The sequence below is a fragment of the Megascapheus bottae genome, chromosome 9 (assembly GCF_031878675.1).
Source record: "Megascapheus bottae isolate mThoBot1 chromosome 9, mThoBot2.hap1, whole genome shotgun sequence".
Classification (NCBI taxonomy): domain Eukaryota; kingdom Metazoa; phylum Chordata; class Mammalia; order Rodentia; family Geomyidae; genus Megascapheus; species Megascapheus bottae.
Window position 1 is genome coordinate 39,775,496 of NC_143517.1, and position 14,348 is coordinate 39,789,843.

At 34.8% G+C, this 14,348-nt stretch overlaps 1 protein-coding gene across 1 annotated transcript in view; it reads left to right on the forward strand.

The window, feature by feature from the left end:
- The window catches only part of Vps13b (vacuolar protein sorting 13 homolog B), a 494,062-nt gene that overhangs the window by 163,197 nt on the left and 316,517 nt on the right, over positions 1 to 14,348 (forward strand). The window contains exons 20-21 of the mRNA XM_090339134.1: positions 5,160 to 5,269; positions 9,841 to 9,988. Of these exons, the coding sequence (XP_090195260.1) occupies positions 5,160 to 5,269; positions 9,841 to 9,988 (258 nt within the window). The remainder of the gene's footprint in view (positions 1 to 5,159; positions 5,270 to 9,840; positions 9,989 to 14,348) is intronic.

Consider the following 14,348-nt stretch of genomic DNA (forward strand, 5'->3'; position numbering starts at 1 on the left):
GAGTGGCTGAACTTTCTTACAATCCCACCAGCAGTGCAGTAAGTTTCCTTTTTCTCCACAACCCTCCAGCAGCTGTCATTGTCTGAGTTCAAAATCTTGGCCATTCTTGTTGGGGTAAGGTGGTATCTTAGGGTTGTTTTTGTTTGCATTTCCTTTATGACCATGGATGATGAACATTTTCTCATATGCTTTTCTGCCATTTTAATCTCTTCTGATAAGTCTCTGTTTAGTTCCCTTGCCCATTTAGTGAATGGTTTGTTGGGTGGGGGGGATTAGTTTCTTGAGTTCCCTGAGGATACTGGATATTAAGTACTTGTCAGATGTGTTATTGGTAAATATCTTTTCCCAGTTGGTTGGCTGTCTCTCTACTCTTGTGACTGTGCTTTTATCTGTGCAGAAACTTTATTTTTAGTTAGTCCCATTTATCAAGTCTCTCTCCTATCTGTTGTGAACCTGGGATTCTGTTCAGGAATCTTTTGCCTGTGCCTAAGAGTTCCAGTGTCTCTCCTACTCTATCATGTAGCAGTTTCACGGTTTCCGGTCTGACATTGAGGTCTTTGATCCACTTTATGTTAATGCTTGTTAAAGGCTGGGGTCAATTTTTAGTTTCCTGCATGTGGCTGCCCAGTTTTTTAAAATATATTTTTATTATAATTAATAGGATTATATTATATTCACCAGATAGAAGGTGCATTACATTGCTACATTGTTTTTGTCCCCATTTCCATCCCCCAACCCCTCCCCTCATCATATTTTTCCCCCTTCCCTATCCAATTTCAAATAAAGAAATAAACATATATATATAATATATCAGATAACAAGATAACATACTGTAATGATATGAGATAACCAGGGGACAACAATAGAGATGAGAGATAGCATAGTACATTAAGAACAACAATCACACATTATATGACTATTGTTTCTATATCCTGGAGATCCTTTCATTTAGCCTCATCCTATATGGCCTTATGTATCTAGGTTTTGCCCTATTGTAAATCTCTCCTAGGAGAGCCTAAGATGTATACTAATTATGATAAACGAAGGAAACTATTGAGCCTTTGTGTTCCTTTGAGTCTGGCATACTTCAGTTAATATGATTTTTTTCTAAGTCTTTCCATTTCCTTACAAATGGGGCAATATCATTCCATTTTATATAAATACCACATCTTGTTGATCCAATCATTAACTGAGTGGCATCTGAGTTGGTTCCTTATCTTTGTTATGGTAAATAGGGTGCAATGAACATCATTGTGCTAGTGGATTTAGTATGTCCTTGTTTCTGGACAATTGGGTAAATGCCAAGTAGTGGAATTGCTGGATTCTAGGGGAGCTCTATGTTTAGTCTTTTGAGGAACTGCCATAATGCTTTCCATAGTGGTTAAAAGAGTTTTCACTCCCACTAACAGTGTAGTGGTGATCCCTCCTGGCCACATTCCCACCAGCATTTGTTGTTATTAGATTTCTTGATCCTGGCTATTCTAACTGGAGCTTTTTTGTTTTGCATAAGAATTGGAATCAGATAGGGAAGGGGTGAAAACAAGATGAGGGGCAGGAGTGGGAGTTGGGGGAAGGAAATGGGGACCAAAACATGAGAAAGGGTATCAGTGTTTATGAAGTAATGTACCTTCTATCTGGTGAATATAATGTTACCCTTCTATTAAAATAAAAATATATAAAAAAGAATTATTTTACTGAGGAATTGGTGGCAGTTGGAACAGAATAGTTTTCTCTGTCAGCTGGAACAGTAAAGGAATGACACTGTGTTTCCTTTAGGCATATTTATTAAGTATATACACATATACATATGCACATATATACATAGGCATGTCCCCACATATATGTATGTATGTACCTATTCTGAAGGAATACCTATAATGCCTTTCTTTTTTGGGGAGTGGAGTGGGGGGGTCATGTGGATTGAACTAGGCCTGGGTGATGTCCCTGAGTTCTTCAGCTCAAGGCTACCTCCCTATCCCTGGACCTGGGCACTATCCCTGAGCTCTTTTTTTTTTTTTTTTTTTTTTTTGGCCAGTCCTGGGCTTTGAGTTCAGGGCCTGAGCACTGTCCTTGGACTTTCTCAAGGCTAGAGCTCTACCATTTGAGCCTCAGCACCACTTCTGGCTTTTTTCTATGTATGTGGTACCGAGGAATTGAACCCAGGTCTTCATGCATGCTAGGCAAGCACTTTAACCACTAGGCCAAACTCCCGGCCCCTCCCTGAGCTCTTTAGCTCAAGGCTACCACCCTACACTTGAGTCAAGCCCTACTTCCTATTTTCTAGTTTTTTAGAGGTTAATTGCAGATAAGAGTCTCAGGTTCTTTTGTGCCCGTGCTGTCATTGAACCTTGATCCTCAGATCTCTGCCTCCTGAATAGCTAAGATTACAGGAGAGCCACCGTGCCTGGCAATGCCTTTCTGTTTATGATTCTTTGCCTTTTTTCTTTTTTTTTTTGCTTGTCTTGGGTTTTGCCTGAGCACTGTCCTTGAGTTTTCTCAAGGCAGTAGTGCTCTATCACTTGAGCCACAGCACCACTTCTGGCTTTTTTTTTCCCCAATGCTAGAGTGCTAGGCAGCACTCTACCACTAGGCCAAACTCCCAAACTAGATTCTTTGCCATTTTAATTGTACCAAGTTTTTAGGTTTTGAAAAATTACCACATTAAGCATGAATATTTATCTGTGGTGGCCATAAGTTTTGTTTTTTCCCCTTAAAAACAAACCAAATCTAAGTTCAGAGCTGTGGCTACCGAGGAATTGAACCCAGGTCTTCATGCATGCTAGGCAAGCCCTCTACCACTAGGCAAAACTCCCAGCCCCTGAACTTTTTAAATGTTTCAGCTGAAATGATTTTTTTATTTTTATGTTTAAAAAGGAGCCATAATTTGATAGATTAAGAAAGCAAACCTTGTTGAATGTCTGTAGTATCTTGAAATAGCAATGATAGGCATCTATAATCATATTTCTAGATCCCAGGTAAAAAGATAAGTAATTATGTTAAATGTAAGAAAATATATACTTGCCTAGTATTGGTCAAGAAATTTAGGATTTATTTTTACTTAAAAATTTTTTAAGTAGTTGCAAAAAGGGTTTCAATTCACTATCAGTATGAGTATAGTCCATCTTGCTCAATGTTACCTCTTTCATTATCTCCCCCATCCCAATAGTATATATGTATGTATGTACGTACATATGTATTGACTTTTTTATTGTATTCCTGGAGTAATGTGTAGAGGGGTTTCAGGTAGTGGGTACATTACTTCTTGAACATTGATACCTCTTCTCATGTATGTATTGGTGCCAGAACTGGAGCTTGAACTCATGTCTTGGACACTGTCCCTTTGCCTTTTTTTTTTTTCTTAAGTTTGGTGCTTAAGTTTCTTATCAGAGCTATAGCTCTGATAAGAAAATTTTAGCACGGACCACTAAATCTTTGAAATATTGATTTCAAAAGAGTAATTTTTGACATGTACTAATGCATAAATTAAAAACTTCGATACTTTTGAAATGTAGGTAAGTACAAAGACTTATTTTTCAGTTCATTCCTAAGAACAATGATAATAAAACTGTTCATTTGACTTTCTACTTGAATCTATAAAATGAAATTTATGTGTATGATTTTGCATTATTTACTTAAAATTGAAGCCAGATGTGGATAATTTCATATAGCAAGCAAGATTAAAATGCTAAATCACTATACTATAAAACAGATAATCAGAATTATTCTGAACAAGTCTGATCCAAACTAGGTATGTTATTCTAAATTTGAAGTCTTTTTGTAGATGTGTATAGTATGTAGTATTTGAAAGATTGAAGAATTTACTTTTTTGAGAGATATTTACAATTTTGTAAAGAAAATTTATTGCTGTTTTCCAACTAATTTCAATTTTGAACTCTCGTGACAGTCATTTACAACTTCCTTGACTCATACTTGAGTTAATCATTGCTTAGCACTATTACATTGATGTATGGGAGGGGTTATTTTTATGTTGTGTTATTGTGCTTGTTAGAGATCAATTTTGATTATAAGCCTCTGGACACTACAATATGTTTAGAAAATTTTGTTTAATTGAACATTCTAGGCAAACTGAAGAAAGATGAAATTTCTTTTCTACCTATCCATGTGTGGGTCATTTTTCACTGGACCCTATGACAATTTTATTGATTATATTATATTTGATATTAAGTACTGTAATATACCAATTATATTGTATATACTCTGTCTCATACTGAGGCATATAAACTTTTTTCAAAAACCGTGATAGTCTATCATTTATTTTGACAATATTATTGTATAGTACTGCTATTACTAATCAATACAGTATAGTAATTATGCTACATTACATGAGATATTGGAAATAATATAGGGATACTTTAAAATGTACAGGAGAACATACATTAGCTCTATAAAAATACTACACCATTTTATACAGAAGACTTGAACATTATAGATCTTAATATTCATGTGGACTCTTGAAATCAAACCAATTTGGATACCAAGGGATGTTGTATTCACAGTGATATAAAATGATCCCATTTTCTAATTTTAAGATGCTTTTCATCCCTCCCCATAAGCACGTACCTATTAGCAGTAATTTCAAATTTTGCTGCTTCTCAGGCCTGGCAACCACTGAGATATTTTTGTTTCTATGCTTTAATCTGTTGTTATCATTTTACTTACATGGAAAATAGGATCTGTTTTTCTTTTTCCTTCCTTTAAACATTTTTTTACCCTAATAACTTGTTTTACTTAGCATGTTTTCATAGTTCATTCATTTAGTAGTTCATTACTTTTTATTGGTTGGTAATTTTCCATTATGTGGGTGCATTACTTTTTTGTCGTTGTGAAAGTACATCTGTTCATGGATGCTTGAAGTATTTTACCTTTTATGTAGGTATACTTTTTCTACTTTTATGTTTGTACTTAAGAATGTATTTGCTGGATCATATGGCAGCTATACTTTTACTCTTTTAGGAAATGCCATGTGATTTTACACATGCTTGTAACATTTTACTTTTCTACTAGCAGTATGTATAAGTATGAACTTAATTTTTGATCACTCTTATTGTTTGTTATCTTTCTAATAGTTATCCTACTTGCAACGTGTTATCAAGCTTATTTTTTATGAGGAATTAAAAATATTAAATCTTGTATTTTAGGTGCTGTACTGCTTTGTAGTGTTAAAGGATTAGCAGTTAATGTCGACCCAATAGTGTATACATGGCTCATCTACCAGCCTCAGAAGCGAACAAGCAGACATATGCAACAGGTGAGAGATTTTTTTGTGTTCTTTTCTTAATGAATAAATCAATTATTTAATAGAGCTATATATATCTATAAATACCTTTTTATTCTCTTTCAGTGAATATAGAAGAATTTGTCTTTCTATCCACTCCATTCAAAGAATTGTTTCTTGAATTAACATCTGCCCTTCCCCCGCACCCCCACACATACTTTTATTGTTCTGCAACAATTCTGGGCCTGCAAGTTGTTCCTGTGCTTATCTACTCAAAACTAGAGCTCTGCCACTTAGAACTATAGCTTCACTTCTGATTTTCAAGTGGTTAATTGTAGAAAAGAGTCTGACAGACTATACTGCCTAGGTTGCCTGGGATAGCTTTGAACCATGATCTTCAGAGCTCAGCCTGCTGTGTAGCTAGGTGTGAGTCCCCAGAACCTGGTAAAACTCCTGTTCCATCCTCCTTATTAATTACCAGTCTGTGCTACCATTGCTGGTGAAAAGAACATCTTATATATTGCTTATAAAGCAAAGGGAGTAATTTAGGTAATGTTATTTTACTAAACTATTACTTAGATTGCACATTTCAGTTACTTTTAAAAATAATAAAAATTTTCTAAAATTATAAAATCATGCTTTCTTCTTTCCTTTTTAGAAATATTAATTTATTTCACATACAAATCTACTTTGATAGAATGCTGGAAAACCATGACCATGTAAATGACAAAGAACAATTTAATATAACATAAATACAGCCTCAGATGTGGAGTTGTAGCATAACTAAGATACATAAATTTTGTTTGTTTGTTTATTTATTTATTTTTATTATTTTTTATGGGTCATGGGGCTTGAACTCTGGGCCTGGGTGCTGTCCCTGAGCTCTTCAGCTCAAGGTTACTGCCGTACACTTGAGCCAAGCCCCACTTCCCATTTTCTAGAAGCTAATGGACATGAGTCTCAGGTCCTTTTGTGCCCAGGCTGGCTTTGAATCTTGATCCTCAGATCTCAGCCTCCTGGGTAGCTAGGATTACATGAGCCACTGCGCCCAGCAAGATATATAAATTTTAATAAGTAACATCATCATTTTAAAAGTGAGAGTGATAAACTATCAGGACTACATTTCAGTATCCTGATGCAGACAATTTCATTGAAATATCCTACAAAGTGTAATTACCTAGTTTGTATTAGCAAGCATGAGGCTTTGAGTACAAATTAACTATAAGGCCACAGATAAAGAAAATATATATATATATAAGTATGTGCATACATAAATATAAAACTAGGTTCGAAACCATTAAAGAGGATTCTCTCATTTAGAGTTGGAATGATTTTACAAAAAGCTAAATCTTTGCTTTCATTTTTTTCACTGAGAATATATTTTTTAAAGTGTAATTAGGAGCTCTAGGCATACATTTTATACTTTTAAAACACATTTTGAGATGGTTATATTGGCAGATTTCTTCAAAACTGATATACAATTTACATTTTCACCAACAGTTCATAAAATTTCTGTTTTTTTAAAACCATAATCGAGGGCTGGGAATGTGGCTTAGTGATAGAATGCTTGCCTAGCATGCATGAAGCCCTAAGTTCAATTCTTCAGTGCTATTATAAGAAGTACTACAGAAAAAGCTGGAAGGGGCTCTGTGGCTCAAGTGATGAAGTGCTAACTTGGAGCAAAAGCTCAGGGACAGGGCCCAGGCCCTCAGTTAAAACCCCATCACTGGCAAAATATATAAAGTAAAACCATAATTGAGCAATATACAAAACAAGACTACTAAGTCCAGGGGTGTTGCCTAGTGATACAGTGCTTGCCTAGTATGCATGAAGCCCTGAGTTCAATTTTTTGTTACCACATACATAGAAAAAGCCAGGTGGTGCTGTGGCTTAAGTAGTAGAGTAGTAGCCTTGAGAAAGCCCAAGGACAGTGCTCAGACCCTGAATTCAAGCCCTAGGAATGGCAAAAATAAATAATGAGCAAACAAATAGAGCCAGGATACTTCTAAAATTAACTTTTTTATGTACTTTTTTTTTTTTCTCACCAGCCCCGGGCTTGAGCTCAGGGCCTGAGCACTGTGGTTAGACTTTCTCAAGGCTAGAGCTCTACCACTTGAGACTGAGCAATATTTTCAGCTTTTTTCTATGTATATGGTACTGAGGAATCAAACCCGGGTCTTCATGAATGGTAGCAAGTACTCTACTACTGGGCCAAACTCCCAGCCCCCTTTTATGTACTTTTTAAAGCTTTTTTTTCCCCCTGGATAATTGAGAAATAGTATATTTGAGTCATATGAGTTGTTCACCCATTGTTATAATTTCATGACCATCATTTTAAAATTACATGGTGAAAAAATGTTAATGTACAATTTTGTTAAAATGCAGATAATGGATACATTTATTATGAATAGAAATAGATAAGGTTTGCCAGATAGAAGGTGCATTAATTCACATACATTGATACCCTTTCACATTTCTTTTTTTTTTTTGCCAGTCCTGGGCTTGAGCTCAGGGCCTGAGCACTGTCCTTGGACTTTCTCAAGGCTAGAGCTCTACCACTTGAGCCTCAGCACCACTTCTGGCTTTTTTCTGTGTATGTGGTACCGAGGAATTGAACCCAGGTCTTCATGCATGCTAGGCAAGCACTTAACCAAATATCATGTAACCCTTTCACTAATTACAATAAAAAAAATAAAAAGAAATAGATAAGGTTGAAATATCGAATAAAATTGCAAATGTACAAATTATAATCCCTAAACTTTACCTCTTTTTGTAGATATGTTGATAGCAGATTCATATAAGCACATGTAATCCTATTATAGTAATATAAAATTGAAGCAACTAAGTGCTCATGTGGAAGTAAAACATGGCATATTTCATGACCTAAAACTTACTTGTTAAAATGTATATGATAGACCTTTTGACGGTTTCATGTAATATAAAACGTGTATCTCAAGGATATATGCAATATGATAGCAGTTAAATTTATTTTTCCAAAATGATCCATAATACATATGTGTTTATATATAAAATACATTATATATTTACATATAAACATTATATACTATATATGCATATATGATTATATAATAGTATATAATATATAAAAACAATATATGAAAAATATGTTAAATATAGTTAATATTAATCATTGTTATTTAAATGTATAAGTTTTCATTTTCCATTTTCAGATCTGTTTTCCTTTTGTTCAGCCCATCTGTTACCTTGCAAGCTAATTCTCTCATTGTCATTGTACATTTTGTGTACAACATTGATTGTGGTGATGGTCAGTGAAACACGATTCAACTGCACATAACTAGCTCCTGTCAGATCCATTCTTTGACACAGCTGTACTACAGCTATCATGTGTTGTTTCCCGAGCTGCACATTCATTCTCAGTTATGGCTCACTCCCAACATTTGAAGGTTCTTTTCCTTACAGTTCAACATTGAACTTTGATCCTAATCAAAAATACTTTTTTTGCCAAAAAAATTGACAATATTATATTGGGTGTCATCCATTGTAACATCAGACTTTATTTCAGTGACTAAAGATGAAACAGCTGGTTTATTGTTTAGCTCAGCACTCATGTGTTCAATATAAAATTGTAATGTTTCCCAGCTTTCTCTGACTAGAGATACTATTCTATACTTGCATATATTTTATGATTTTCATTTCATCATGTAAAATGTATAGGTATCTCAACACTTTTTCACAAAATTGCAAGCTTATTAGCATATAGTTTTATAATGATAATTTCCCACTTTCTAGGTGTTAAAAGATTTCATTTTTATTTGCCCTGTTTCATATTATCTTTATACTCTTTTATGATTTGTATTAACTGGGTGCTCCTGGGCTTTCTAGGTTTTCATGATCTGAAAATAAGAAATAGTTGATTTCAGAAATGAAAAAGTCTAGATAACTTTCATTGCAATGTAATTGTTCCTATGGTTATTATTATTAATCTTAGGCTTGATCCATAAATGAAACTTTATTCAGTTACCTATATTTAGGAATATATATATATATATATATATATATACAGTGTAATTGTTCTTTGATATTTATTAGTGATTGATTCCAGGAAACCACCTCCTTCCCTCCGAGAAACCAACATAAATGGCATAGTACTTTCATATAACCTGTGCACATCCTTCTTGTGTGGTTTAGATCATTCTTGTTTACTTATAATACCTAGTACAGTGTGAAAGCTACTTAATTAATTGTTATATATTGAGAGAATGAGAAGACTGGCATCTTTGTATATGTACAGTACAGATGAAAAATTCCCCCAAATGTATTTGGTAACAGTTGGCTGAGTCCATAAATATGGAACCCATGGATACAGAGGACAAATAGTATATAAGATTTTGTATAATCTAGTGTCAGGCATCCACTGAGAGGGTCTTGGAACTTCTCCCCTATGTTATATATGGAATAGGGTCTGGGCATTACTATATGTGATGGAAAGATGGATAGAGGAAGAAAGAATTACTTAAAATACTAGGCTTATCACTAACTTGTAAAATATTGTTTCTGGTATTGTGTGTTTAGCCTTTATACTCAGAAAGGCAGTAATTTGCTTTTTACTTTGGGTCTTTCAGCAGCCCGTGGTAACTGTCCCACTTGTTATGCCAATTAACAGAAGGAAAGAGGATGAATTATCTGTTGGTAGTGCACCTGTAGCAAAGCAGCAGTCATATCAGGCCTCTGAATATGCCAGCAGCCCTGTAAAAACAAAAACATTAACAGGTAGGTGTCAGTAATTGTAAAGGGTCTGTGAGTGTTACTATACTTATAAACTAATGAGCTTGTTTGCCAATTTCACTGAGATTTTATGGAGGAATGAAACTCCTGTATGTAGACCAAGGACTTTATTATGTTCTACATTAGTAATAACCAGAATATTAGCATTTTGGGTTTTAGTGCCCTTAGGGTGGTTGGAAGCAGAGCAAGTGACAAGATTATTTAGCGAATTATGTTCTAGAAAAGACATTGTGTTTAAGAAAATTGAACCTTCTGTAATAGAAAGGATGTCTTCCCTTTGCTCTAGAGCAAGGACTTATGTGTCTCTGTCTCTGTCTCTCTTTCTTTTTGCCAGTCTTGTTCTATAATTTGTGTTGACTGCTTCAAAAACTAACCAAGTCTGCATTCCTGTGAGGACAATGAATAAAGAGAAAGACAATCTCTATTTCTCTGAAAATTTAAGTCAGGTTCCATTTCTGTTTGTGTACTATTAGTCAGGGAGCTAGTCACACAATCATATATACTCACTAAGGGTGGTCTATTAATAATTGCTATTTGCTTTTATAAACCCCATTTCATTTGCATTTTTTGATGTTCCTATTTTTCTCTTTGCCATTTAACCTACACCTTTTTTTCTAATGTTATGATTCATTCCTTTTTTTTTTCTCCCCTCTTTTCCCATAATCCTGCTGTCACGGTGGTCATTCCTAGAAACACAGTGACAGCTCTGGGTACAGTCTGAATAAAACTGATATCTATATTGATACAGTCACCTGCTTTTTAAACTCCTGGTTCTCAACCCTACTATCTCTTGGGTAAGAACTCAGAACAGTGAGGAATCTCCTCCCACCTTTTCTTTTTTTTTTTTTTTAAATTTTTGTTTTTGTTTGTGTGTGTGTGTGTGTGTGTGTGTGTGTGTGTGTATGTGTGTGTGTTCTGTTTTCTTTTATTTTGTTGCTGTTTTGTTCCTTTTTTTCCTTTCTTTTTAAAATTTGTATCATTGAAATATCCTATATCTACCTCCCTCTTTTCTCTGTATATTCTTCTTATTACTCTTCTTATTTTGATAAGTTTTATCTAAGTTCATCTAAACTTTCTACACAAATACTCTACCTGTCTATCACCTTAGGTCAGTTATCCTTACACGATACCTTTTCTTCATTACTATATTATTCTTACACTCCTGTATTATTCTTTTCCTACCTACCTTGTCGTCTTTCATATTATTTTTCTATTTCTGGTCCTCTGTTCATCCTTCAACTCTTATAATGCATGGATCTATATTTGATGGTTGTTGAGCAATGCTGTGTATCTAGGTGTTCAATTATACTCTAAGTCCAGAGGGACTTAAATACAATAGAGAATGGATTGAGGGGCTTATTGTTTTGGTCATAAATTGGTCATTTGTGATTGCATTAGATTTGTATGTAAGTGTACAAAAAGAAAGAGAGAGTGACATTACCAATCTAAAAGAGCGAGCATCTATTGTCAGCCAACTAAAAAGGTCTAGGTTGGTTATCTGAAAAATTATAATCTTGTTTAGTATTAATCTTGCTCCCATCTTCAAATGGGCAGAACAAGAAACTCAAGAAAAATGTCAAATCAAGGAATAGCATCTCCCACCCAAAACAGGTAATGGAACAGTCAGTGGCAAATATAACATTCTTTTAAAAAATTTCTCCATGAGTTTACCATATTTGTAGAAGTCTGACAGTCATTAAATGAGAAACAAACAAACAAAACCAAAGGAAAACATTAGGCAGTAGCTCACACCTACAGCCCCAGCTACTCAAGAGGCTCAGTGAGACCCAAGGATCATGGTTCAAAGCAAGCTGGGGCTACAGATCTTGAGACTCTTCCCTGTAAATAACTACAAAAAAAACCAGAGGTGGGCTATGACTCAAATGGTAGATACCCTTGACTAATAAAGCTCAGGGATGGTGTGCAGGCCTTGAGCTGAAGCTCCAAGATTGGCATATACATTCTTTAAAAAAAAATTACTTTGGAGCTTTGTGCCTCCTTAGGATGGTTTTAAATAGAATGACTTACAGTTTTTATTTGCAATAATTAATTGCTTCTAAGGCACTAGTACCATATAAATGACTAAGTAAAACAATAATGTATTAAATATTTTATTTAAGTGTAACAAACATACACCTTTCTCTTGTTTTCATAAAGCTTCAAATTATTTGCAGATAATATACACATAGAAAGTACCTAAGGTATGAATGACTAATTTTTAAGAACTGTAGATTATAAACAAAATGAATCACACCAATACATTTTATCATTTAAAAACACCCATGCGATCCAAGTGCATAGTTTTTAAATTATATTTTTACTATCATTAAGTAGCCACTCAAATATATTCTTATGTTTTTCTGTATACTGGTTGAGAAAGGTCTTGTTAAGTATTTTGCACTGGCTGGCCTACTATCCTACCAATCTCTAGTTCCCAAGTAACCTAGATTGCTGTCATAATGCACCGCACCATACCCTGCCTCCTGGTGTAATTTTTGTTGTAGTTGTTTGTTTATTCCTATTTTTATTTTTGAGCAAATACCCGAATTGTATCATTTGTAGATTTCTTTATTGAATACATGTATCACTTTGTTAAAAAATAAATCATGGAAGATAATTTTATCTAAATGTGTTCTGATAGAATTAGAATGATGCATTTGAGTGGTATTTAAGCATGAAGAATATTATCCCTTTTATACATGAATACTATTTTAGCAAAATTATTTATTTATCTATTTATTATTTGTTCCCCCAGTCCTGGGGCTTGAACTCAGGATGACCTAGGCACTGTCCTTGGGCTTTCTCAAGGCTAGATTTCTGCCACTTGAGCCACACCACTACCAGTTTTTTCTGCATATATGGTATCAAGGAATCAAACTCAGGACATTGTGCATGCTAGGCAAGTACTCTACCACTAGGCCATGCTCCTAGTCCCCCCAAATATTTATTTATATATTTGTTGGTTGGTTGTGGGTCTTGAATTCTGTGCTTGGGTGTTGTCCCTGAGCTTTTCATCTCAGGGCTAGTACTCTACTTCGACCTGCAATACCACTTCTGGTTTTCTCGTGGTTAACTAGAGACAAGACTCTCAGGACTTTTATGCTCAGGCTAGCTTTGAACTATGATTCTGAGATCTCAGCCTCCTGAGTAGCTAGGATTACAGGCATGAGCCACTGGTACCTGGCACAAAAATTAAATATTTATTTAAAAAAAATTGTTTCACTCAGTTTATTTCAGTAGTTGTTTTTGATGCTGCCATTAAATGAAAATACATTTCACTGGAATCACAAGTTGCTCTACTTTCCTTAGTTTTAGTGTTACCCATTTTGAAAAGTTTCAGTAACACTAGACTACTAAATTTTCAACTTCTAAATATAAAAGAATATTTCCATTTAATGGGAAGGGTTTACCTTTTCTTTTCAAATTGATTAGTTTTATTTTGTACTACGTTTGGGTATATACCTTTGGCAGGAGTTCTTAAATTTGAAGATCTAATCTAATCATGAGAATTAATATAGTTAAAAATAGTAAGGGTCAGGAGTTTGGCCTAGTGGTAGAGTGCTTGCCTAGCATGCACGAAGACCTGGGTTTGATTCCTCGGTACCACATACATACAAAAATGCCGGAAGTGGTGCTGAGGCTCAAGAGGTAGAACTCTAGCCTTGAGAAAGTCCAAGGACAGTGCTCAGGCCCTGAGTTCAAGCCTAGGACTGGCAAAATAAAAATAGTTAATAAGCTTTGGTATCTACTTAACCTCATGTGTATAAGTTTTAGTGTACAACAAAATTAGCTTAGACCAAATGTAGGATTAAAGGGCCTTAACAATTACTATTCCTTGTCAAATATTTACCCTTTCTTCAGTATATTCAGCCCAAGTTTATCTGTGACCTTCTGATAGGGATAGGTTCCAATGTCTGTTTACTTGATAATATATCACTAAACTCTGTGTTTTCCCTTTTTGTTTTTGGCTGGTCCTGGCCCTTTAACTCAGGGCCTGAGCACTGTCCTTGGGCTTTCTCAGGGCTAGAGTTCTACCACTTGAGCCACAGCACCATTTCTGTTTTTTTTTTTTTTTCTATGTATGTAGTACCGAGGAATTGAACCCCAGTCTTTGAGCATGCTAGGCAAGCACTCTACCACTAGGTTAAACTCCTGGCTCTGTATGTGGTTTAAAAAAAATCATATTTAAAGTAAATATGAGTAAGTATTCTCAAAATTTCTCCCCAAACTCTTATGATGGGTCTGTTAGTTTTGTGTACAAAACTTTTAGAGAACAGTTTTTATTTTACTGTTGAAATCTGGAAGTTTTGGTTACATAGGAAAAGCTTCTCTTGTAGGATGGCAT